Below are 25,820 nucleotides of genomic sequence, written 5' to 3'. Positions count from 1 at the left end.
CTGCTGTTCAAACAGCTGTTCCCTGTTTCCTTCAAGGAAAGTGAAGCAGGAGGCATGGAAAAGTCACAAAAGCTGGATCTGGCAGTAGGATTAGCTAGATTTAGAAAACTTGGTAAATGAAGCCAGCTGGCTGTAGTCTTCAAACACAAGCCAGAAATATCCTAAGCTCTGCAGCCCTCCTGACTGTCTCTTCTGTACTGTATGTTGGAATCTAGGAGCTGGTGGGATGTCCTTGCCAAGTGCGTAATGCCGTGACGCATCTGCAAATAAGAAACAGGAAAGAAAGGACTGTGATCCCTTGGATCCAGCCCCTTGCCCTTGGAAAGCCTGAATCTAAAATCTGAGCATGAAGTTGGACTTTCATTTTCAAAAAAAGGCTTCTCCCTCTGAAGTGTATGGAAGATACCGGTTATTCTTGGCTGCAAATGTATTCTACATACAAATCTATCATGGCTTTCAGCTGCAAGGGCTGAAAGTATATAGTGCAGCCTGGAATAGGATTTAGCTCACTTATCCCCTAGGTGACCTCAGTGAAGATGTTTCCACCTAAGAGCTCTAACTAGCTTGGCATGTATCAGAAAAAACATCATTTTAAGAGCAGGGTTCACCTAATCATAGACATCTTCCTTGGGTTAATATAAGTCTTGCCTCTATCCTGATTATGAAAGCCTAGATGGTGAACTTGAGTGAAAGATGCCTGTGCTAATGGCATTTGTTTGCATAGAGGAATAGCGTGTTGAAAGGAAAAATAGGATCTAATTCAGAAAAGGGAGTAACTTCCCCCAAAATGGGTAAAGCTGTAATCCAAAGCTGTGACCGTGCAGATCCCATCTTGAGTGTCGCCTACTTTGGAGAGATATCCTTGATCTTGAAGTTCTATATGAAAGTTATGCTTTCAGTCATGCAAAGAAAGACCTCACATTTGATAGAGCTGAGCAAACAGGCCCTGAGGAGCAGCAGAAGGGAGCAGCTTCATAAGGGAAAGTAAATCCAGAGTCACCAAAACAGGCAGAGGCAGCAGCCTCACCTATGAGCGGTAAAGCATGGCAGCACACGAGCCAAGCAGGCCTGGTGACAGTCATCGGGTTCAGCCAGGAGTCCAGACCATCAGACGAGTCCATGGTGATGAGGCAGGTATGAGACTAAGCAGGCCATGAAGTCAGCAGTCTGGATGTGGATCAGTGGGGAATGTTGCCAGCCACAGGTACAGCTGCAGCCTTGCTCAGCAAAGCAGCAGCCACAGAGTTAAGTGTAACTCGAAAATCAGGGAGAAAGCAGCTGTTGAGGCTTCTTGCTGCTTTCTCAAGAAGCTCCAAAGCTGGTCAGGGCCTCTCAAGCCACTCTCTCCAACAACTGTACCATGCCAGAGAGCCCACCTTGAGCACAGCCAACTAATCTGTGTGCAGGGAGTGCACATAGGGCTGTTGGGACCTGGCTCTCACCTAGGCTCGTTCAGGATCAAGAAATGAGGAAGCCTCCCATTGTATACAAGGGGGTTGAGCCCGTGGATGAACTCTAAGAGAGAATGATTCCTGCCCCGTACATTACAAGTGAAGGCTTTAGGTACCACCATAAAATGAGATTTGCCCATTGCAGACAGCATGTAGCACTTTCCTGCAGCCATGATCTGATGGAATGGGGCCCAAGACTCACCCCCTCTCTTAGTGCCACTAGCAACACCACACCACAACCTGATGGGATGGGCTGCACATTGTATTGTCAGCATGCCACTCTGGGCTGCAGGTGTCCACCTTCACACCACAGTGGGACTCTGAGGTCCCTGCTGGGAGTCTGGGTTCAGCTCTCATGCGACTTCTGACTCAAGAACAAAATAGTTTCTAATTTCCTGGAGAGCTGTGCATCCACTTTTCCAGTCTTACACCCTTTTGCACCAGCAGGGCACACCATCTTAAAATTAACTGTGTTAATTACTTTGAAGATTCTTCTACACTCCTTGAAGTTGCTTGCTAGGACATTTGGCAAGATACACTGTGCCTATTTAAACAACTGAACAAAACCCTCTTAAAGGTTTATCTTGAGCTATCTATTGTACCTATAAATAAGTTACAGATAAACTTATACTTACATTAAGTATGCTTTTATTGGTTGCACCATTCCCACAATTTATTTGATGAATTTACATTCACCAGGAGTATGAGTGAATAAGAAATGTAAAGTAAAAAAATATGGAAATAAAAATACAGTACATATGGCCAAGGGTAACAAGTTTGTATAGACACATAGGGCATGACTGCTCAAAAGATTTTAGGAAATCTTTCTTGTTGATAAGGTTTAATAAAGTATTCTCAGGTATAGTTTTAATTCCACATTTTTCTGTTACTCTACGTCTCCACAATATTTATTTCACCGTGCTCCATTTTTGCTCATTTATTTTAATTCAGTCAGTGCTGATTCACTCTAGATGTTTGATTTAATCACTGCTGACTCTTCATTGCTACTTCCCTTCTGCTTTTGCATATTAAATTGTGTCCAGTATTTTATAAAGCCATATTGCTGCCAAATCCCCAGATCCTAATCCAGAATTATTCCAGTCTAGATGTTCCTCTATCCACCCAAGTTTTATGGTTAATCCATCCTATATGTTAACATATTTTCAAAGTTATGATAGCATCCAGGTCTTTTTTATTCATGCGATAACACTAGTTCACAGACTGACATCAATACCAGAAGAATTAGTAACCTTAAATGTGCGTTCCTAATAAAATGTCCCTACCTTTAAATACCATTAAGTAACTGATCAACATGAACCTTTTCCTCATCCTTTTTAAACTTTTTAGAATCCCTTTCCCACCTTCTATTCTGGCATATCCCCATTATTGAGAATTTCAGAATAGCCTATGCCTTTGGCCACAGAGAAACAAGCAAGTTTCATCTAAAATGTACAAAAAATGCTAGTTAGGAGTACTGTGCATTCTTTTACCCAAATACCACAAACCAGCAGAACGAATGTGTGTGCAAATGTGGATATCCTTTTGCATGGGTACTGTTGTTTGCAACCCTCGGGCCTGTGCCTGAACACGATGTATCTAAGTACTTTGTTTCAGATTACTGATGTCCATCAAGAAAGACTTCAACAGCTTTGCTTTAGAGACACGGAGCAATCCATATGCATGTGCTTCTGTGTTTATGTGGGAGATACTAGCCTATAAATCATCCTCCATAAATGACAAATTATGTCCTTTCCACATGTTCCACTCTCTGCCTCTCCTGCCACTCATACTCCATTTCCTAAATCTAATCCTTCAAATGTTGTCCTTTCATCTTGCTTTAAATGCAACTGATAAAGTGAAGTGGCATTAAACCACACAAAAAGATTTTTTTTGCCTGGTAAACATTCAATTGAACCCACTGCCTGGTCTGTCTTTAAGGAAGAATATTCACAACCTAATAATTTTTTTTTAGCACAAAAGGAATATCATGTGCTAGATGAATCAAAATGTACCCGAACTCATGTTTTTAAAGCTCCCATTTAGCCAAAAATACATTTCTGCATGCATTATCTACATGTTACGCTATGGTGAGCCCTCTCCACAGAAGCATGAAGGAGAACTGAGTAAGAGCTCAAATGTTTCTCTAGTGAAAAAAAGTAGCAAGAACGAAGAATACTATGCAATCAGCAAGAGCAGGACTGCAATTTAAATATTTTTGTAGGTATTCTACAAAGTTGTTCAAAATTTGCCCTGAGAAACAAGGTTTTCCTCAGAAAAGACTTAAAGATTTCTGATGTAAACCAGCATCCCTCTCATGACTATTTCAGTGTTATTTGAAGTTGCTTGTGATTCTATGAATCAGAAACATACCCCTTCTACATCTAGACATCTACAAGAAATGTTTTAGCGCTTTACTTGTACTAAGATAAAAATCATCATATTTCAAAGATTTGCCATTTTGAGGTCAAAATCTACTCTGCAAATTATGGTTTCTAGATGAAGACCCTATTGAGTAAAAAAGGATACTTCTGTCACCAATGAGATCTTTTAATAAAGGCTGATTAGTAAAAGTGGATGGAAAAATCGAGATGAATATTTCATGTTTTCTCCAATTATTTTTTAGGAAGATGCCATTTCACTTCTGAATTTTTTCCAATTAAATTTTTTTCTAAATAACACAACTCTTAAAAAAATCAATACTATAACTCTTCAAAGCATAAAGGTAGTTCTTGGCAAACAAAAATTACTACTAACATTCTTATTAAAATATGTGGAAAAGTATTTTAATGGAAAAAATGGAAGGCATCAAAAATTCTTTGTAAACTGCCCTTCGTGTTTTCAATAATTTTAAGCAGTATTCAAAAATTGGAACCAGCTGTAGATATAACTAAATATATTGAAATTACATGTTCAAAATACCTCTGAACTTGTGATACAAAAATTTACATATTTTACTTTCCCTTCTCCCAAAAACATACTTGTGTTGCACGTCAGTAACATACAATATTTTGAGACAAAGAAATGGGAGATTATATACAATCAGTTCTAACATGTCACGATGTACATTACAGCATTTATATTTTTAAGGTATTTTTCCCTTTCATAAGCAACTTTTTCCCTTTCTAACAAATAGCAGACAAGACATTGCCGCAATGTGCAAACTGGGGTGTAACCCGATGAGGAATGATGAAAACAGAATGAAAGAATTTAACAAAATTACTGATTTCCCTTCCGTGTGCTGTTACAGTGGCTCCTTAAATGGAGATTTTCGACACTGGTCTTAAATCCATTTGCAGAGTAAGTGGGCCCCTTAATGTGTATTGTAATGTCATTCCCTTGCTCCAAGACCTTCAAGAGGATACTTCCTAATTTTCCTGAAAAACTATCTCCTAAAAGTGTGTCCTGGAGACTGAGCTGGTTTGTGGAGAGCAGCTGAAGCAGAGATACTGGTGGGTTATCTGTAATGGACGTGATGGTCACACTGGGCATGTATTGACAGCTTTACTAAAAAATGTATGGCAAGTCATTCTCGAAATAAAGACTGCTATGGATTAGGAAAAGAGTGTGTACAGTTATATTCATGGCAGGCATAAACATTCAGTGTCACTCTGTAGATACCAGAATGTGATCAGCTATACTTTCCAGTTCTGAGGCTGTGTAAGAATTGATCTTAGGTTTTTACTGCAAAATGTTTTAATACTTATTAGCATACTCTGAAATGTTTTCAATGTTTACTGAAAATTTCCAGTCATTCTTGAAAACTCCTTTTGGTAATATACACAAAGGGGAGATAATCACAGTTGTCAAAGTAAAACATAATGATTACTACAAGAAACATTTTCTTGCATCCACCTACCTGTAGTCAAAATGAATACAAGCCAGATCCCAATATTTTGACCCAAAAGTTAAAAATGGTTTATAAACAATTATATAGAAAAGCCTACTCTTATTCTCTGCTTACTATAAATGTATATGTAATTTGGTGTTGGGATTTTTTTTTCAAATAGATTTCTGTGCTGTGATCCAGCTAGCCCTGAACTGCATGGGTACCCTTTCACTGACTTTAACCATAGCTAGATTATGCCAGTTTTAAAAGACAAATCTTTTACATGGTTGTTTCATGAGATGAGTTTTACAATGCTGACTTCCTATACCAATAAATCTTCCTTAAGTGTAAAATTGAAGATGCAGTACACAAAATTTTCCATAGTAGAAATTTTCCATTCTCTTTTATCTTCATTACTGTACTTCCCCTTTACAAGGGAATAATGGTTTACAGCCTAGTTACAGTGTTTACTTTAGCTTAATCCAAATCGTTGACCCCATTAAATCAATTTCAACTCCTGCCCTTTGCTTTTACTTCAAATTCAAATGCTAGGTTAGAAATTAGCAAAAACTTGAAAGAAATCTATTTAAAAACAGAAAATAAGCAAGTTAGACCAGAAATAACCTCTACCTCCAGCAGCACAGATTTACTTGTTTAGTAAACTACACAATACTGCAAATTGAAAAACAGAGCATGGCAGCTTTTGTTAACTCATACTAATCATATGGTATCATACCTAACACCTAAGTCAGATTTTAGGCATCTGAAAGCTACTGATTGACAGGTTTCATCTGAAACCCTAAAAATCTTTAAAAAGAAAGAATCACAGTTACTAGGTTGCAGAATGTGCTCTTAGTCACTATCAGTCATGCTCTCCAGTCCCAATTGGAAAATATAGTTCACTGTTAGTTATTTGAAGTATGATGCTTTACAAAAGCCCTGAGATAAAGACTCTTATGTCCCAACAGCAAGACATATTCAGGGTTTAGGCTCCTAGGCTCTTACACAGTCCCACATGATAGTTTATTTTAATAGGCCCACATTAAGGGTAAGGACAGGCTTTCAAGCAGAAATTCTCTTTCCAATTATATATGAGGTGGAGGAGACAGTACTTGTGCATGGTGCTCATACTTCCAGTGATCAGCCACCTCCCAACTAGCATTTGTGATTATCTACTCAGAGAGAGAGTTTAGGTGGATATATTTATAGAGGCTCTTCTGTTTGTCATTTGTAATTTATAGGCTCAGTGCCCAAAGCATCCAAAAGCCACTCATAATTACATTTCACATATAAAACACCTACATTTAAGGGACATTATCAAGGCTATAAGGTCCAGAGCTAAATACTTAGGCAATGCCAAAATGAAGGGTGCCCCTGCAACATTAATTCAGTCTCCTTATACATATGGATTATAGTACAGCTTCTAATTGCATGATGACAGCAATTTTTTACTATCCTACCATTTGCTTCATCAGTGCATGAAGTGGGCAGTGCTCACTTAATGAGCCAGTATTAAATATTTTGCTTTCTCCTCCTTGAATGCATGGCCCCAAGCCATTTAAATCCTGTTGAGAAGATAGAAATCTTAATTTACTCATGGGTTTTTCATGGGTGCTTCACTAATGTATATGAATACTTTACAATATTAATGGATTTATATGTTCACAAAATTCCTACTGAATGAAAATTATGTTTCTCCCTGTTCCACAACTAAGAAATTGATCACATAAAGTGATCAAGAGGGAAAAGGAGCTGTTAATTTTGAGTGCCCAAGTTGAGACACCAAGGAACTGAGTTTTGGAATAGCTGAATCATGTCAAGAGTAAGCACCACATCATGTATTCAAAGCACAGCTTCCACTGATTTCTGCAAATTAATCGACCACTTAAATACTTCCACTACTCAGGTGTCCCAGCCTCAAAAACAGCATTCAGGAAAAGAGAGACTGCAGCTATTGAGAAGTTGAGAAAAGAATGGTTTTAGTGTCAAAACTAGGAACTTGCAATCTGTGGCAGCAACACAGCTATAACCTGTGTCTTTGGGGCACACAAGACAGCAATCTTTTCTTGGTATCATTCAGTGCAGCCCTTAAATTCTGCAGCACATAGAATATAATGCAAGGACCTTATAGCAAACAGCCTGTTCTACTACCTGCTACAGATCATCTCTTCCATTGAGTGATTTTCTTTCTCTTTTTTTTTTTTTTTTTTTTTTATTTTTCTACCTCTTTCTCCCCCTTTCCATTTCTCTGTTCTCCTATTCTCCTCTTCCTCTGTTTTTTCTTACCAGCTCGTCGGGCAACTCTTCTCACTGTGCCCACTCTGGTGACAGCAACTTCTGAGGATGACATAGATCGGAGACCCATCAGAAGGCTCCGGTCTAAGAGTGACACCCCTTACTTGGAAGAAGCTCGGATCTGCTTCAACCTTGATAATGGTAAGACCACACCTTCCCTAAACAGTATATGATGTTAATTAAAGTCTTCTTTTTGAGATGCAGATGGACCAGATGGTACCTCCTCTCACAAGTGATGTGGTGGTTTACCAGACATCCAAGGATGCCAAGGCTGTCTAACTACAAGCACCTGCATATGTATGAACAAGGATCATTTTCAAAATTCTCCTGCAAGTGCTAACTAAAACTTTTTCCCTGTTTTAGCCAGGGTGAGCTAGTGAGATCACACCAAAATAGAATTGATTTGCAAACAAAATACATCTTATCCATTCCAAGCATCCAGAAACATGATAGGTCTTGAGAACATTTATGAAGGGATTACAGCTAACAGCAGACTTCAGCTAAACCCAATGTTACTGCCATTGAAGAACATGCAGCACACCCCAAAACCTCAATAGGACTAATTGGCAAACATGCAACAGAAAACTCTTGACTCTGCAGGAATGAGTAAGAGAGCCATCCTTCAAAATTCAGACCAACTAGTGTTACTATCAGTGCCTTCAGAGTTACTGAGCATTTCTTCCCTGGTCTTTTTTTCTCATTGAAGTTGATCAAAACAAAAGATTTTGGAAGTACTGACAACTCAGTGGCTTTAAGCAGAGTAGGGGTGTTTTTTTTTAAAAAGCCTTAAGTGTCATGAGCTAGTACATTCTTAGGCACATATTTTAACTGTCCAATTCTTACTTTACGTAGTACTGTTGTGCTACCCACTTTTTTAAAATAGCATTTTAAATTATTTATATTACACTAACCAACCGAAATCGGAGCCCTAATGTGGCAGGCAGCATATAAACCACAGGGTAAGAACGTCTACATAAAGAGCTGATTACTAAATAGAGAAACAGAGATACCACAAAACACCGACCCCAGCTTGCAGCCGGAGAACGGAGTCTCTGGTTTTTGCAGATGGTCACATTTTTCTCAAAGACCTGCCGAAGTGACCTAGGAAGGCGAGTTCCGGCCTTCGAGTGAAGGTCAGTTTCAAACGTTGAGGGCAGGCTCCTCAGGTCCCTTGGCATTTTAAACTGCCAAGGTGTGGCACACCATCTCGCTTTATGTAATGGGTTTGTCCAAGGAAAGAGGGCAAGGAGGTGACGGGACACACCATTAGACATCCCACCAAGTCCTGATGCAGCTGTGCTGTGAGTTATGAGACGCCCCGGGCTGGAAAGGAGCAATTCAGGGCGCCAGGCTTGCTGCGGGGTGGCACCTCTGCCGGCCAGGCCCATCGGCGGCGTTTGGCACCTCAACCGGGACCTCCCCTGGGGGCGGGAAAGGCGCTCGGCCGGACCCTGCCCGGGGCGGGGGCCGGCAGCGCCGGGGCCGGGGACACCGCTCCGTCCCCCGCAGCGGAGGCGGGCGGGACTCGGCAGGGGCAGCGGGCAGGGCCGCCGCGGCCGCTCCCGTCCGCAGATCCTTGACGGGTTTTCCCTGTCTCTCCCCCACCCTCCCTGCGCTCTTTTCTCCCTTTCCCTCTCTCCTTCCCCGTCCTCCCCTCCCCCTCCCGCGCCTCTCTCCCTCCTCCTTTCCCCTCTCTCCCCCTCCGCCCCCTCCTCGCCCGGCCGCCCCGCGCCGCCGCTCGCCTTCGCCAGCTCGCCGGGCCACGCTGCTCACCGTGCCCACATTAATGGCGGCATCTTCCGAGGAGGACATCGACCGCAGACCCATCCGCCGCGTCCGCTCCAAGAGCGACACCCCCTACCTCGCCGAGGCCCGCATCTCCTTCAACCTCGACACAGGTGAGAGGCGGCCCGGCCCGGCGCGACCGGCGGCGGGGGAGGCAGGGAGGGAAGGGGCCGCCCCCCGCCCTTCGCCCTCCTCCCCCGCCAGCGCCCGCGGGTTCCCCGGGCGCCGCCGCCCGGCCCTGCCCAGGTGCCCGCGCCTTCGCACCTCGCCGGCCTCCTCCGGCCCTGGCCCACGGACCGGCTTCCCCTGCCCCGCGCCTCCCACCTGGGTGAGCCGGGGGCCGGCTGTCCTCTGTTCAGCTCCTCGAAGCTTCCCCTCTCCCAGAGTGCCGCCCTCTCGCCCTGCAGAGCGTCGTGGCGCATCCCTACAAGGCTTCTGCACTGTCCCTCCTCGCCAGGTTCTGGCGTCCCTCCTGGAGACGCTGCCCTTGGCGTTTTGCAAGTCTCTCCCGTGCTCACTCTTTGCCTTCTTCCCCTGATGGGTTTGTGCCTCAGAAGTGCAAGAAAACTTGCACCTGCGTTGTCCACTTAGTTTCATGAGGTCCCCCGTTGTCTCAGCGTTGCCTTTTGTGACTCTCGATGCGTGTACAGCCTGAGGGTTTCTACCAACACACCTCCAGCTCCCTACACTGACCTCCTCCTGCCTTTTATTGGGATGAACCTCCTGCAGTTCTCTACCTGACTTTTCCTTCCCCTTTCTCCACTACTGTTCCTTCCTTTTTGCCACCTCTTCCTCATGACTCCCTTGAGGTTTAAGCTCATCCCACACATGATGAAACTATCCTGTTTCTTTCCTACTAGGCCTGTGCTTTTCCCTCCTTTCTTGGCCTTTCCTTATGATCTCTGTCAACAGCAAACTAACTACACCAGAGGTTAGTTGCTCTCAAAAACAAAAAAAAAAAGAAATTTCTTTCTGCTGGTTCTCTGCACCAAACCAGACTTCCTCTGTTTGGGAAGGGGGACAGTGTGAGGGAGAATCTGTAGCCAGCAGTACTGCAGGCTCCCTCATGTCCCAGCAGTAGCGCACAAAATGACCCAACTGTGTAACATTCTTTGATGCTGAGCCTGTCAGCTCACTGCCAGCTGTAAAGGGAAATGAGCTGCCTTGGAGTTGCTGCTTGCCCTGCTGCAGTCTCTCCCATCCCTCCTCCCCCTTTTCAGCTGGCAGAAAGTTGGAGATGGCAGAGATGCATTTTCTTCTCCATTTGGGGATGGAACGGATTCCCCTCCCCCTCCTGTTATCCCTGCTGCAATGACACCCTTGGTAATGGCTGATGCGCAGTTTGGTTTTACCACTGACGGAACAGTTGGTTATGTTGTATGGCGTGTCATTATTTCTCTCTGAGCATGACTTCTAAAAAATTACCAAACCATAGGTAAGTTGGGTGGCATTCCAAGGCACAGGCTGGAAGACCATGCCACGTTTCAGCTCTATAAAGACCTGGAAGTGAAAATGGAAAGAGCATTGCTGTGTGTAAGGTGTAAATAAAAAAAGGCTGTGTATGGTTATTTGACTGCTGAAATAACCCTATGCTGACTTGTGTTCTCTCAGGTAATGTTATGACATGTAGTTATAAATAGATAAACCAGTTAAGAGCAAGGCACCTTTAGGTCACCTGGTGCCTCACATCTCTATGCTGAGCTAGACATGCTGTTTTTGCTACAAGTCCCAGAGGATGAGCAAGTCTCACGGTACCTCTTTCCTGCAGTCCACCAAAGAATTTGATAATTACACTTAACTTCTTTCTGTTCCTCCCCTCCTCCTGGCGCTCTATAATTTGGGTCTTTACTTGCAAACCTGGAAATGGAATTCCTTAAAAAAGAAATAATTAAAGAAAACAGTACTGGTGTATCAAGAAATATAAATGAAAAATGTTGTAAGTAGTGCAAGTGTGTATTTTCATTAATCCATCTGGCAGTGAGTAGTTTTGTACTCTAAAAAAAAAATAAAATTGCTTAGCAACCAGTATTGAGTGAGTGAGCCAAAAAGCGAATGAAACGTGCTGCTGATACCCACTTCATTTCTGAGCTGTTGGGTTTACTCTTCTGTTTGCTCAGAAAGCACAAACCAAGCTGCCTGGATTTGAGAACTCTCTAGTCTGAGGAAAAAGCCACTAGAAAATGTGTTTGTCCACTTTTGCTCATACCTGATAATGCCGCGCAGCTCAGGCTTTACTTTTGAAACTTATTGTTTATGAGGTATTCTTGCATTTATCTTTTTGCCTCTGGGGGCGAAGCACCCTGTTTCTAAGCCGACCAGGTTTCAATTTGCAGTCTCGTTGCTGGTGTCGCTGCTGCTGTGCCACGGAGGGTGCCGGGTCGCCCTTGGTGTCCCGGTGCCCTGTCGGCGGAGGGGCCCGACCTCCTGCCCGGGAGCCCGGGGCGCTGTCCGCCGCCCCCGGTGCTGAAGCCGCTCCGCCGGGAGTGGAGTACGCGTGTCCCGCCTTGCCTGTCTGTCCGTGGGCTGGCAGCGCACGTGTGTGCACAGGGGTGTGTGTACCTCTTTGCCTGTGAAGGGGGAAGGTGGTAGGAAGGAAGTAAAGCTGTTTCTTCAACCCACGGATGCAGTCGAAGCTGAAGTGATGCTTGGAGCGCAGGAAAGAACCTCTTCTTCGTGTGCTTATTGCTTGCTTTCCATTCAGTGTATTCCATATCTACACTTGCTGCGCAACCACTGCTTGCAGAGCTGTCTTACCTACAGCTGTTACGAGTCAAGCTGCATTGCCCAGTCATTGTATTCTGTCAGGACATGGTCAGAGTTTGGCTGCAGCATGCAGCTGTTTAGCTGTACTGGAACTTTAAATCCACTTTTATTAATGAACCATAACCAGACGCTGTGAATAGTGCTCTTCTCCACACTTAATTGCAACCACTAGTTAAGAACCATCAGGTTTTTATCTACTTCAGCTGTAAGTTATAATTATACCATTACTGCTGTTATCTGTATTGTTGAACAACTGAGAGCTTGCATACACAGAGTCAATTACACAGTTTGGGTATAGCATGTATTTGGTCCGGGTCTTTAAAAAACACAATTTGCAAGTGATTACACTGCAGCTTCTACCTCCCCTTGTCTCTTGATTATATTAACAGCTCTGCTTTGTTTGATTTTCCAAAACATACCAGTTTATTATGTTTGTTTCTAAATATTGATCAATTGACTCACAATTATTACCTAGCATGAGTTGACAAATGCTGTTGGAGTAGCTGTGCTTGGTATGTTTTTTTTCTGGTGTTCCCAAACTGATTAAAATACCAAGTTGTTTTCCAAACCGAGGGTTATTTTCTCTATTATTATACATATGCAAATCCTATTAATCTGAGTTATGTGCTCATATCAAGAGGATAATACTTCCCAAAGGATTAAAATTACCTCTTCTGCCAAAATTAATGTAGCTACATAATACTGTAAAGCTATAGGTGGCTATAAATTCTTTTTCCATATTTGATACTAAATCAGTTCCATACAGAAATTAATTTTTTATTTTCTGAACAACTTCCTCCAGTGCAACACTAGAGGAATGTGGAATGTGCTCTCACTTTTGGATGGTGATCTTTTGTTTTCTTTATTACGATTAGCAAGCTGGCATTGCTCTATCTCTTAACATCCATCTTTGGCTTTTCATATACATCTTCTTAAAAGCAGTTTTCAAACTGTCTTTCTAACTTTCTAACTTTCTAGAGGCATCTAGAAGCTAATTACAAATTACTTCTGAAAACTTGGGCCTCTATGTGTGACAGTTGTCCAATAGCATAATCTATTTCCTGGTCCTATGCCAGCTGGTAAGTTCAAGTGGTTTTTATTGGTTTTGACCTATTACAGGTTTTGGCTGATTTCTACTCCTCCTGTTGCAAAATACTGTACTTTTAAAATGGCAATGCATGGTAGGTAGCTTTCAAGCTTGATAAATTGGCAGAGGTGATGACTGATAAGGAAATAGACTGCTTAAAAGTCACTAAATCCAAGATGTGTGAGCTTTTCTCCTGCCTCCCCCTTCATGCAGCTGCTTGGGGAATCCCTGTCAGAATTTTATTGATGTTTGCTAGGGAAGGGGGGAACTACTGCACTCAGTTGATCTGGTCAGGTTGTCTTTTAGCCCTTCAAGTGTTAGTCATTATTGAAGCTATTTCTATACACAGACAGATACTCTTACTCCTCCCTAGCTGAAAAAGAGTAAGCTTTGCACTGCAATCCTCTGCAAAGCTGATTCTAGCAGACTGGCTTCTTGTTAAGTGGTGCAAGAAGCTGTCTTTATCTCAACTCCTCAGTTGTTCTGTGAGGTCACCAAATGTCGGCCTTTGTTTGAGCAAGGCTGATTGTCTACTTACTTAACTTGGGAATGGAGACTGAGGAGAAGCAGGCCAATGCCTTGGAGAAGGTGTAAGGCCAGAATGACTGCAGCAGCTGTACTAGGGGTCAGCAAAGAGGGGATGTTCCTCCAGAAAAAATTAGCTTCCATGCTGTGAAATGAGGAGAGGGAAGATTTTGAATGTGAATATATTCCTCTCACCCTGACTTAAAGTGTGTACCAGTGGTGCAACCAAACAGAAGCCAGAGGATCAGCAGGAGGAGTGGAGGAGCTGGGCTCTGAAGAGAGAGGACAGAGGGGGAAAGGGGTAGTGACAGGTAGAACTTGATAGAGATGGTGCAGCCTGTGCAAGCTATGGAGCCCAGCTGGCTCGCTCGGCCATGGAGCGTAGCACAGATTTTTAGTGCACTGAAATCACTCAGTAATCTCACTGAAGTAGCTGGGTCCTCAGGTGACTTAAGTCATTTGTTGACTTCAGCCAGGGATCTGAGCCAGACTGTAGAAATATACATCACTGCTCCCCTTCAGTGATGAAAGATCTGTTTTATCTCTTTGTGGTGTGGAGCCACATGTTCTCTTGGAATGTGTTCTGGGGAAGCAAAGCTGAGAGGGAAGGGACTGAGAGGCTGTGCATAATTTTGCCATGTGTACAGCAGGAAGGTCCTTGTGTCTAGAAAGGCAAGTGAACTTGGTGCCATTTGCTGTTCTTAAGCAGTGACGAATAAATCACACTGGGGAGAGGAAAAAATCTACGTCAGCATGTGTTAGTGCTGCTGCAAGCAGAATTAATTCACAGGGTGTAAAGAGGGAGGAGGATCCTGGCAGAAACTGCTGAATGGCTGAGACAAATGTTCGCGAGCTGGGAAATGTTCATGGTCGGCTGTTTCTGTCATGCAGAGCTGGTGGGGGAAAGCCAGGACACAAAGGGTGACTGTTAGTTGTGTATGCAGGAACTTTCCTGGCCTGAGCCAGGCACAAAGTTGAAATCAAAAGTGTCTTATATTTTCAGTGTCCTGGCACCTTGCATGCTCTGTTTGGGCCCTAGGGTTTCTTACGGCCGTCATGGTAGGCTGCCTCACTGTTACTGTTTGTACTGCTGTATTCACTGGATTATATAGCTCTAGAGCTATGCAGAATACTTCTCAGGGATCAAAATGATGTATGATTTTGCTTTCTAATGGAAAGATAATGTTATTTGTGTATTAGCCTCATACATGTTGATTTGTCTGGAAGGATATGATACATTTTGCTGCAATGAACAAGGAGGAGCTTGCGAACTTTATTTTGTTACTATGTAAAATAAGAAAGAATATTTATACAGCTCACTGAGGTGGGTAAATTGTAAATAGGTGAAAATAAAGTGAAATTACTTTACTGGATTTTCTGCAGGAAATCTCCATCCCATTAATTTTTAATTTTCTCTAAACCCCATCATTTTATTTAAAAGTCTGTTTTGAAGTTTCTCAGTTTGCCCCTGGTCATCCTTACAAATGATTTAGCACAGTTAATCATCTCTGCAGTCATTTGAAATGCTATCACATTTGGAGTTGTGTTATTTCTTCCCTGTTTATCGAGTGTATGTTTGAATATATCCATAGTAAAATACTCTGCATGGTTTCATGATATATGAATAAATGCTCCCTAAAACTATATGCAAATTTCAACTACTTTGGATTTATGGACCTCACAATTCAGAAATAATGTTGAAAGGGTAATCTGAAGGACATAATTGTGTTTTTAAAAATATTTTCAAATTATGGTGGCTTAAGGATTTCAGGTAGAAAAGACTGGTCTCGGGAGAACAGGGAGAGAGAAATATGCAGTAGTAGGCTTTCTAATATGTGTGGGAGGTTTTATTTCTTTTTGGAGAAAGATTAGTAAAAATGCATGCTTGGAAAATTTCCACTTCTAGCTCTGCTCTAATCACTCCTTCAGATTATTGTCATGGAGATCCTGTCATACTTAGGAACCCGAATCAAAGGTTTTGGCAAAGCATTTCTTAATACCTTTATAAAAGGGCCTGAAGAACTGGCCTCCTTTGCCATCAGGTGTTGCCTTACAAAACCTTGTGTCTGCACTTCAACTGAGTGATGACCGATAGTCTTAATACTGCTTAATTTGGAGTATAGCTGAAGATCAGATGTGTGCCTGTGATTCATTTCCTGGCTGCTTTCCAGCCCTGGGAGCATGAGTACACATACCAGGAAAAATGAACATCCAAACTGAAAGCCACCCTTATGTGGAAAGGGTAGGCCATTTGAGATAACCTCCTCTTCCCCAGGGCTAAGAGCAGTGGCTGAAAGCACCTCTGTATCAACAGGTAGTTTAGAGGGGAAGAGGTCTTACCAGGAACTTGGGTTTTAACTCTTGTACTTGACTTTGGAAACCTCTGGTTTAAGACTATGACATTCACTGAGTGCCAGATAGGAATAAGTTCTCCAAGTCGTGTTAAAGGGGAGAGATACCCCTGCTTTACCAGCTGTCATCCAACAGGAATTGTTGATGCAGGCTTGAGTTAACAAATATAACTGGGGACAGTTTGAAGGGAAGGGCAAACTTAGTCAAAATGATGGAACCGGCAAGAGTAAAATGATATAAGATCCATGTCTCTGAATGCTGGAAGTTACAATGTTCTTGTGGCACTGCACATATGCATTACCTTCCTGAGTTAGGGGGGCAGCTGATACCCGTGCAGTCAACAGCATTGACATTGCTGTGAAACAGCTGTGACAGGAGATGGAAGGAAGGAAGGAAGGTATGTGCTTGCTTTGGGATCAGAATGTGCAGAACTGATGCCTTGTAAAACTGTCTGCAGTATGTGTGAATTTAAGGCTGCAGTAATGCTTTGTTGTTAACCTGGTCCTTCAAGAAAATTGATGTTGCAGAATTTGCCTGAACAAGAAGTTATCTCTGTCTTTGTGCTTTATTTGATGAGCTTGTTGGGTTAACACAACTGAGTCTATTCCTACAAGCTGGGATGATGCAAAATTCTTTTTTTTTTCCGTTTGTTTGGGTTTTTTTTTTCCATCTGGAGCCATAGATTTCTTATTGGAACTAGGTCTTTAAGGAAACTTCATTTTTTCAAAACTTCAGAACTGGCAACGTTGTTCAGAATTATTAGCTGTAAAATCTAGTAAAAAGAAAGGGCCTAATCCTCAGTAACAGGTATAATTAGCTTTAATGCTTAATTACTCTGAGTCAACTAATTGGTTTCATTGGGACTACTCACAGTAATTCTCAGAGCTAGGCATGTAAGTGTCTACAGAATCAGTCTTATAGTTTGTAGGTTTTTGCAATATGACAAAAGTCATTAGTCCTGAAAGAATGTCCTGGGCTGTCTGTTTTCAAATATAAAATGTCAATGTTAATGAAATACTGTGTTATTAGAAGTTATTTCTTGTGCTTCTACTTTAGACCATAGAGTCAGTGTGAAATATTATATAGCAAAATAAAACTTGGCTGCCTTCACACTTTCTTGGTGATGAATATTTGTGGCAATGTATCTCTTGTGGATAAGGTGCAAAAAATGTCACTTTCAACATTTAAATCATATTAATGTGATGTATTTTACATGATAATACAACTTCTTGATATAGTCCACTAAAATGTTTTCTTCATTCAGAATGCTATTAGGGTAAAATTATTTATAATCATGCAATTCTGTTACCTTCATTTATAATGCATTGATGGTCTTAATTTATATTGATATGCTGAAGTTATAGCTGGACGCTCAGTATATGGTCACCTTCCCTAGGTTTCATTGTAGAGACAATGTTCCTGAATATTTAAAAGAAGATAATTAGTGCCTTTACTGCAGACTTTGTAATGATTTTCGTATCTTGAAATTCCAATTCAGTGTATAAGAATATGAAGATGACGTCCAAAGAAGAATTTAATGAGTAGCAAATTCAGCAAGAACATAGGGAGGCAGATTTGAAAAATTAAATGCTCATGTTTCTTCTGCATTCCAGATTCACTGTGGTTTCATTCTGGTTATGAAGTACATAAGACTGGGGAAGTATGTGACAAGATTTTGCATATACTTGTGTTTTTATATACTGTATGAACACATGCCATTTTAACTATGATGGATAACAACTGCAGTGCATATTTTGGTTAATTAGAAGGTTCTTGCTATGCATAATTTATGTTGAAATATCATTTTTACAGTTAGTGGATATAGTAGTTGGACAGACAGACATCTGGTTAATAGTTTATAAGCAAATTAAATACTTGATGTATTATTAAAATGAAAGAGAAATTTCGTCAGGGCTTAATCTAATTCTATGCTAGAATGTTGTTAAGTTGGTTAAAGCTTGATGGCCCAAATTTGGGAGGACCTGTTTTGACTGTGGCACTTGTCTGCCAGTGTGTGCTTATTTCTGTTCTGTGGGTAAAAGGATAAGGAGTCTACTGACAGATTTGACAACTAACTGGGGTGCATGTCCTTGGGAAAAATGTTCCTATGTTCCCTCATTCAATCAAGTGTTACAATAGAGTTAAGCCATCATAAACAGCATTAGAAGACTCTTTCAACCTAGTCCCATTTTGCTACAGCTTTGCCGTAGGAATCTGTCTCAGAAGAGAAAGTATACTCCCAGTTAAAATGAAATGGGAAATTAATAGTTACATTGCAATATTCCTTGAGAAAGAGATTACTCCCATCTGATGTCTGTAATGGTCCTTTGTTTTCCTTGCTGAGATCACTGATAGTGCAGTTTTCATACATAATTTTTTCCTTCTGCTTTCTTGCACTAGAGAAGTGCTAGAAACAGATGCGAAGACCTTGAAGGGACTGTGCTTGATGCATGAGGCATCTGTGATGTTTGGAGAATGGCTCTTCCCCATGCCGAGCCTCAGTTACGGGAGCATGTGGGTGTAAAGGTCACGTTGTGCAGTGTGCTGGTGAAGAGGTCCATAGCTGACTGTCTCATGTGAGCTCTCAGCTCCTGGCTTCTGTGGGGTTTTTGTTGGCATCTCTCTTTTCCTGTCGCCTCTTCCTTTCTCTGGTGTTTTATCAGGGCTGTGTATGTAGGGGCCTGCAGCTTCTTGAAGGCTGTGCCTGCTGTCTCAGCAGAGATGCCATACCAGCATTTAAGTTGGGAACTTTGACTTTAAATGGTCACCCTGCATCCTTGGAAACTCTGATAAAGAGCTATTAATCTACATAGTGCTTCCATGAACCCAGTTAAGGCAATCAGTCTCCAGAGTGATGATAATTCCTGCTCTCTGCATAGAGACTGCTCTTCTGGTTGTGGGTAGAGGTGGTTTATTGAAAATACTGAGGTGGAGAGTTAGGAATAAACTGCATTAAGCTGCTAATGAGTAGTCATTGTTTATATTTAAAGCAGTTTAGCATGTTCCTCCATTCATGAACAATTTAATTTTGTCTTAACACTTTCTTTGTTCATCGTCCTTTATGACTCACACTATACATCAAGGCTCTTTTTAGATGTGCTGAATGTTTTTCCAAAAATCATTAAAAGTTTTTTTCAGAAATTACTTTTTTTTCAATTTTTTTTTCTCAATTACTTACTAAGTTTAAATAGCCAAATATAAACGAAAAGCAATTGATCATTTTAATTTTCTCTGTGTGGAAGAACAGCAAAATCTTTCAAAGCTAATAATAAAACATTAACCGGAGCTAACTAATTACATGTAAAATGATAGCCTATAATTATAAGGCAAGAAGGAATCAATAAAGCTCGATTTGTAATTTAGTCTTATCTCAAGGCTCAGAAGAACAAGCCATTCTGTGAGATAAATTTTATAAGATTGCTTCAAATAATAATCTTTTTAACTAACTAGTTGATAGTTTTATTTATTTTTTAAGGAAACCAAGATAGGCATCACTGAATAACCTTGGGGTTTAACCTTGCAAGCTTTCCCCTCTGGAAGCAGTTGGTCTAACAGCTTTGTCAATGTTAAAGGAGACCCAAGGGGAGAGTGGTAAAAATATTTGGTTGAGAAGTATCATTACACAGATGGAATACAGCTTTTTGTTAACATGCTTCATGACATAATAGTAGGAAACCAGGGGAAAGAATCACCAAAATTAAGGCAACGCAGGACGTGTGTTGTCATTGAAACATTTCAGGGCTTACTAAACTTAACTGCTCGCAGTCAGTGCTGCCCTAGGCAGCAGAAACATGATGTTAGTGGGTACCCACTGAAGTGGCTGTATATATACCTAGAGGTGTGTGTCAGCAGCCTGAAGAGCGTGCAGGGACCATCTGTTAACCAGCATGAGATTAAAAGGCTTAAAGTGGGCAGCAGAGGGATCGCTGTAGAAGTTGTGCAACTTACTCTTTCAATTATGCAAGTCAGTGGCAAGTAGACAGGTCCCAAGTAGTGATAGGTGTTCCTTCCTGCATCGTAGCTGTTTCAGGATATGTTTTTTCTGTGGCTTTTGGCAAGGTGTACTGACATTTGTAGCCAATTGTGATTAAAAGTAGAGCCTAGTGTTGAGAGGGAGGAAAATGCAGGGCCTGCTTCCTTATCATTTTGGAGATACATCCAGCTTTTAAACTTCATTCTTCCCCCTGTTGCTAAAATAAAGTGTTGTATCGGCTATATATCAATGTGTTTAATAAGGCAGCACTTAGCTTTCATTACAGCTCACAACAGAAAGAAAAATATTGTTATCAGCAAGAGATAGAGGGATATACAGAGGAAGTGAATGTGGTGACAGTATTAGCTATACATAAAATCCAGAGCTGTTTTTGCAGAACATCATTCAAAACATCTGACCTCCTGTGTAACTTTCTGTTACTGTGTTAGAACACATTTGGTCTTGTTGGTTCACCTATGTGGGACTGTGGGATTATGTGTATGTCTGCAGTAGAGCTTTAGTGTACTGCAGCCGCTCGTGTGAGGCCAACTTCCTTGGTTGAATGGTATATTGTGGGTGGTTTGCTTGTGGGAACTGGCTGTTTTACCCTTTTTAGAAGTTTACACTGGATTTAATACAGAATTTGAAAGTGGATTAAGCAAGGAAATGTTGGCTGGATTTTGAAGAAGGTATTCTCAGTAGTTTAGACAAACTTTCATATTTTGGTTTAGCTGGTTTGCTATCTTAGAAAAAGATCCAGGACTGTATACAAAGGTGGCCCTCATCTATTTGTTTTATTAGGTGGGAGGGATAATATTCCTGCTGCTCACAGCATGACCCCATCATTCATTGAATACATGAACGTATCTGTTGTCCTTACCCTGCCTTCAGATGTTCCCTGAGGACTTAGGATAAGTCATCTCCAACCTCTATGTACATCCTTTCCATGAGGAGGAACCTAGAAAGGATACAGAAGTAAAGGCTTAGGATGGTGAAGAGGACCTGTATTGTGTCTTTCTCCAATCACAGGGGCTTTAATAAGTAAGCTTAATAATTGTATTTGCTAATGATTTTTCCTTTCCAAATTTTGATCAAGACATTTTCTGGGAAGAACAGGTATTTACAGTGTAAGAGGGAGAATGGCCAAAGTGGTTTCAACCGTTCAGATATATTTTTTCCCCTGCAAAGGATTTTTGGACTGAAGAAAGATGTTCCTCTGTGCTAGAATCGAATGTGTGCTGGGTTTTGGTTTTTTCTGCCTACTGGAATTTAGAGGACTGTATTTTTTAAATACGATATCTCGCATTGCTTCCCACAGGGCATTACCAAACCAGTTTCTATAAATCTCTATGCACAGAGTGTTTTATGTGAGACAAAGATACTTTTTCTTGATATATTTTTTGCACCTTGCTGTCCAGCTGCACAGGTATTTATGTATATCCTTAAAACTTTTTATTCTCATCCACAAATGTAAACCTTGAGTGCTAATCTCTTTCTTCTGACAAAATCCTCTGATGCTTTTCCCTTAGGAATCCCCTTCCTTAGTTCCATGCCGTTCTGTGTGGTAAGGGGGATGCCTTCTCTGAAGGACTTATCCTCCCTTCTGAAGTCTGTGTCACAGTCTTTCTTTTGAAATTGGAGAACTGACATGTTTTTAACAGTTTCTCTGTATTGGTATTCATACTGGATAAAGAAGTGACTACAAAATCCAGTAAAGGTTCCTTTTCAACCCTTTATGTACTGGCTCAACAGTACCCTGAAACTACATTGGCCTCAGAGCAAAGGATGAAGCTTACGTCTCATGCACAGAAGTTTCTTATGTCACTGCCATATCTTGTTGCTGCACTTACATGATTTATCCTGTGAGGATTTGTGTTGTGTTTGCTATTACATGCACCTCACCTTAGAAACCTTTTCTGGTGGCTTCAAAATTATGTAAAAACAATGTATTTGAAAATTGTTCAGGCTTCTTTCTCCTCTCTCCCCCCTCAGGAAAAGAATACAAAATATGAGCAGGTAAGTTTACTTTTAAAGAAGTTTTCACGTAGTTCACAGCGGCTTGAAAACAAATGAAAAATGTTCAGAAAAGTATGTCTGACTGTTTTCCTGTTCTTTTAAATAATGTGTCTATCCTACGGCCCTCGTATATATAAGATTTTTAGTCCCAGATGGGTAGGGAATAGTTATTTGCAGCTCTGCTTATGTTTTTCACTCTATGAGAATGAGTCTCCCAAAACAACCCTTAAATGGTTGCAGGGTAATTAAGGTTCACTGGTACAACAGTAACTAGATTCCATATTTAATTAGTCTCTCTGTAAAGTAGAATTGCTGCATCATATTTGAAATACTCTTTGATGATATTAATGAAATGTCTTACAGGAACTTTAGCTTGATGATCAATGCAGTTAGTATTTAAATTTTCTGCAAATTGAGCTTCTATTACACAGATAATATAGCTTCTGATAGATCAACATTACAGCATCCTTGTTCAAATAGATACATATTCTATTACAGTTCTGTAGCCATGGGAGAGAACTGCTGCTTCACAAATGGCTTACTGTGACTCTGGAAGGACCCAGTTCAGGAAAGCACTGATGCATCCAGATTCATCATTAATAAACAGAAGTATGTTCTGAATTGTTCTCTAAGTTGCAAAGGAAAATCTGCTCTGTGGAGACCATCATAGAATCATAGAATGGTTTGGGTTGGAAGGGACCTTTAAATATCAATTAGTCTAACCCCCCAGCAATGAACAGGGACATCTTCAACTAGATGAGGTTGCTCAGAGCCCCATCCAATCTTACCTTGAATGTTTTGAGGGATGGAGCATCTACCACCTCTCTGGTCAACCTGTTCCAGTGTTTCACCACCCTTATTGTAAAGAATTTCTTCCTCTTATCTAGTCTAAATCAACCCTCTTTTTAGTATAAAACCATTGCTCCTTGTTCTACCACAACAGGCTCTGCTAAAAAGTCTGTCCCCACCTTTCTTACAAGCCCTCTTTAAGTACTGAAAGGCTGCAATAAGATCTCCCCAAAGCTGTCTCAACCCCACCTGTCTCTGTCTTTCCTCATAGGAGAGGCATTCCATCCCTCTGACCAATCTTGTGGGCCGTCTCTGGACACACTCTAACAGGTCTATGTCTTTCTTGTACTGAGTACCTGACAGGTGGATGCAGTAGTCCAGGTGGGGTCTCATGAGGGTGGAGCAGAGAGGGAGAATCACCTTCCTTGGCCTGCTGGCCATGCTGCTTTGATGCAGCTCCAGGTGCTGTTGGCTTTCTCAGCTGCAAGTGCACATTGCTGGGTCACACCCAGCTTTTCATACACCTGTACCCCCAAGTCCTTCTCCCTGCATCCCCCAGCCTGTATTGATATTTTGGGGTTGCCCTGACCTCAGTGCAGCACTTTGAACAGGGCCTTGTTGGACCTCATGAGGTTCCCATGAACCCACTTTTCAAGCCTGTCCAGGTGCCTAATAATTCCAGCACCTTCTTACTTTGTATGTTTCAGAAAACAGTAAACCAACACCAGTCTCACTAAAAGTGTTGGCAGGATGTGGAGTAGGTGAGGTTCTTCTCATACATTGCTGTTAGGACTTCTACGTTGTCCTGGGAGGCACAGAACCTGAGGTGCTGGCACACCTCTTCAGAACTGCTTGTGACTCTACAAAGTATCGTATTTAGAACCATGCTGTGTCCATGCACAGAAGCCTGTAGGGATCAGACATTGGAGAGAAAGGGGAAGAGTTCACCATGTCAACTCAAACAGTGGTTCCTACTGCTCTTACTAATAACTGTTCGCCTCGTGCTTTCCCTGCTTGCACAGTTAAATTTGGTGTACTAAACCAACTTCTTGGAAATCAGGGTCACAGATGTGTGTGTCTGATGTGCACTCTAATATTTGGCTGGGTTGTACCAGTTTTAGGAGTGCAAGAGTGTTCCCCAGGTGCCTCATCACAGTATGCCACTGATTTTGACTGGTGTCTTCCACCTTCCTTGGGCTGCTGGCCCACACAGCCTCATAACAGCTCTCAAGTTAGACAGACTTGTGGTTGCTGCATGTGCTGGGCTGCTTGTGGTTTCTCCCCATACACAGTTTCTCTAGGAGGAAGAAATCCAAATCTGCCAAATATTTGCCAGGTCTTTCGAGATCTGAAGCAACCCAGTCAGAGCAGTATTATAAGCCTGTCCCTGGATATCTGTTAGTCTGTGTACTTTTATTTGCATTCAGAGAGCATGTCCACAGAGCATGCATGGCCAAAACATCTTAGAAATGTGTATTTCTATCTAGGAACAACTATATCCCAAGGAAAGCTACCCGCCCCAGCCTTATTACTGTCCTGGGATGCCCTCTGGGAAGTAATTTGCAGCTGAGCTCATGGTACATGTGCTAGAATGAGACTTTTCTGGCCTGCTAAGGGTGCTGACGTGCTATATACTTCGTTGTATTATCACATTAGTGCACCAGCAAGGTGAAAAATATCACTTTCTAGTGTTTCTCATCCTAGAAGTGCTAGCAAATAATAATTGAGTATATTGAAATGTTAGTAGATGCTGCCGAATTAGATGGATCCTCTGTTGATACTGAGGAATGATGCACTGAATTAGTTCTGAGGTATTCTTCTGAGGCCTTGAGCTTTTGTTCTTTTGTAGTGTCTTAGGGACAGACAATTCAGGGTGTTACTGTTGCAATTCTTAATTGTTGCAGAAAATATTGGTCATACTCATTGGAAGGTCAGCAAAATAATAGAACAACAGAATCTCTGTGGGTCATTGAAACAGTTTCATTGTGGTCTTTTGGAGTGCAGGATGATTACTTCATTGCTGATTGATATCTTTAAAACATTGGGTCTTTTGAATTTGTGAAGGGGAGCAAAAGAAATGGATGTAACAGCTAGCAGGTGGTGCTGTTTCATTGGGCAGATCAAGAGCTTGGAAGCTTAAACTTGTACAGCAGTGAGAACTGGGTCTGGAGTAGTGGTAGTGAGTAGTGGTAGTGATGGATTCAGTTTTCAGTGCTTCTGTATTTTTCAGAATAATGTGGCCCACATGATGCCCAAAAATCAAAAAGCTCCTAGCAAGAAGCTTATTTGAAATACATGCAAAGGTGAATTGTTCTCCTGATAGATGGTTGCTTCAATTTGGGCTTGGTACCCAATGCTTAGAAACCCCTTTGTAGCCTTGGCGTGGCAGAGAGCTTACTTTGGTATATGGTGACTTTTCAAAATCTAATGAGCCTATCTTGCTCCCTAATTCAGCATTGCTCTTCACTGGGTGACCTGCATGTAGTTCGTTTTGTTAATTGCATGCTTTCATGGAAGCATGCTAATGTTTTGGGGTTTTTGGCATGGCCATTGTTGGTTTCTTTGGCAGAATTTGATAGAAAATCAGCAGAAAGTATGACAGTCATGCTTGTTCACGTTTGCTTGTCTGTTTGGTGCCATGGATGTGAACTAGGGTGGCTACTGGGAAGTGGACTTTGTGGCTAGAAGGACTTGGAGGAATGAGGGAGGAACCTAGCACAAATGGTTTGTCACTGAAGTGTGTAATGAAAAAAAACAGTCTATGAAAGATGGAATATCTTCTCTCTTAAGCCTCTTCACTTTTAAGACATATTCTCAAAGCTTTTAAGCTCCAAATATTAATGCACATTCAAATCTATATTTTTTATTAAGAAAATAAGAGAGGAGGTCAGAATTCCAGCCGGGTTCCTTTAAAGTAGTAATGACTGTCAGATGATGCATTATCTGGCAGTTAATGGA

At 41.5% G+C, this 25,820-nt stretch overlaps 1 protein-coding gene and 1 long non-coding RNA gene across 5 annotated transcripts in view; one reads left to right on the top strand and one right to left on the bottom strand.

The window, feature by feature from the left end:
* LOC138106825 (uncharacterized) overlaps positions 1-9,404 on the bottom strand; it is a 38,047-nt gene extending 28,643 nt beyond the window's left edge. For both annotated transcript variants that reach the window (XR_011149141.1, XR_011149143.1), the window contains exon 1: positions 9,346-9,404. This is a non-coding gene — a long non-coding RNA (uncharacterized lncRNA). The remainder of the gene's footprint in view (positions 1-9,345) is intronic.
* Positions 1-25,820, top strand: part of PHACTR1 (phosphatase and actin regulator 1) — a 306,934-nt gene that overhangs the window by 4,937 nt on the left and 276,177 nt on the right. For all 3 annotated transcript variants that reach the window (XM_069008087.1, XM_069008088.1, XM_069008089.1), the window contains exons 3-4: positions 7,567-7,713; positions 9,324-9,470. In XM_069008087.1, the coding sequence (XP_068864188.1) occupies positions 7,567-7,713; positions 9,324-9,470 (294 nt within the window). The remainder of the gene's footprint in view (positions 1-7,566; positions 7,714-9,323; positions 9,471-25,820) is intronic.

The sequence above is a fragment of the Aphelocoma coerulescens genome, chromosome 2 (assembly GCF_041296385.1).
Source record: "Aphelocoma coerulescens isolate FSJ_1873_10779 chromosome 2, UR_Acoe_1.0, whole genome shotgun sequence".
Classification (NCBI taxonomy): domain Eukaryota; kingdom Metazoa; phylum Chordata; class Aves; order Passeriformes; family Corvidae; genus Aphelocoma; species Aphelocoma coerulescens.
Note: the sequence above shows the minus strand (reverse complement) of the source record. Positions and strands in the feature narration are given on the sequence as shown.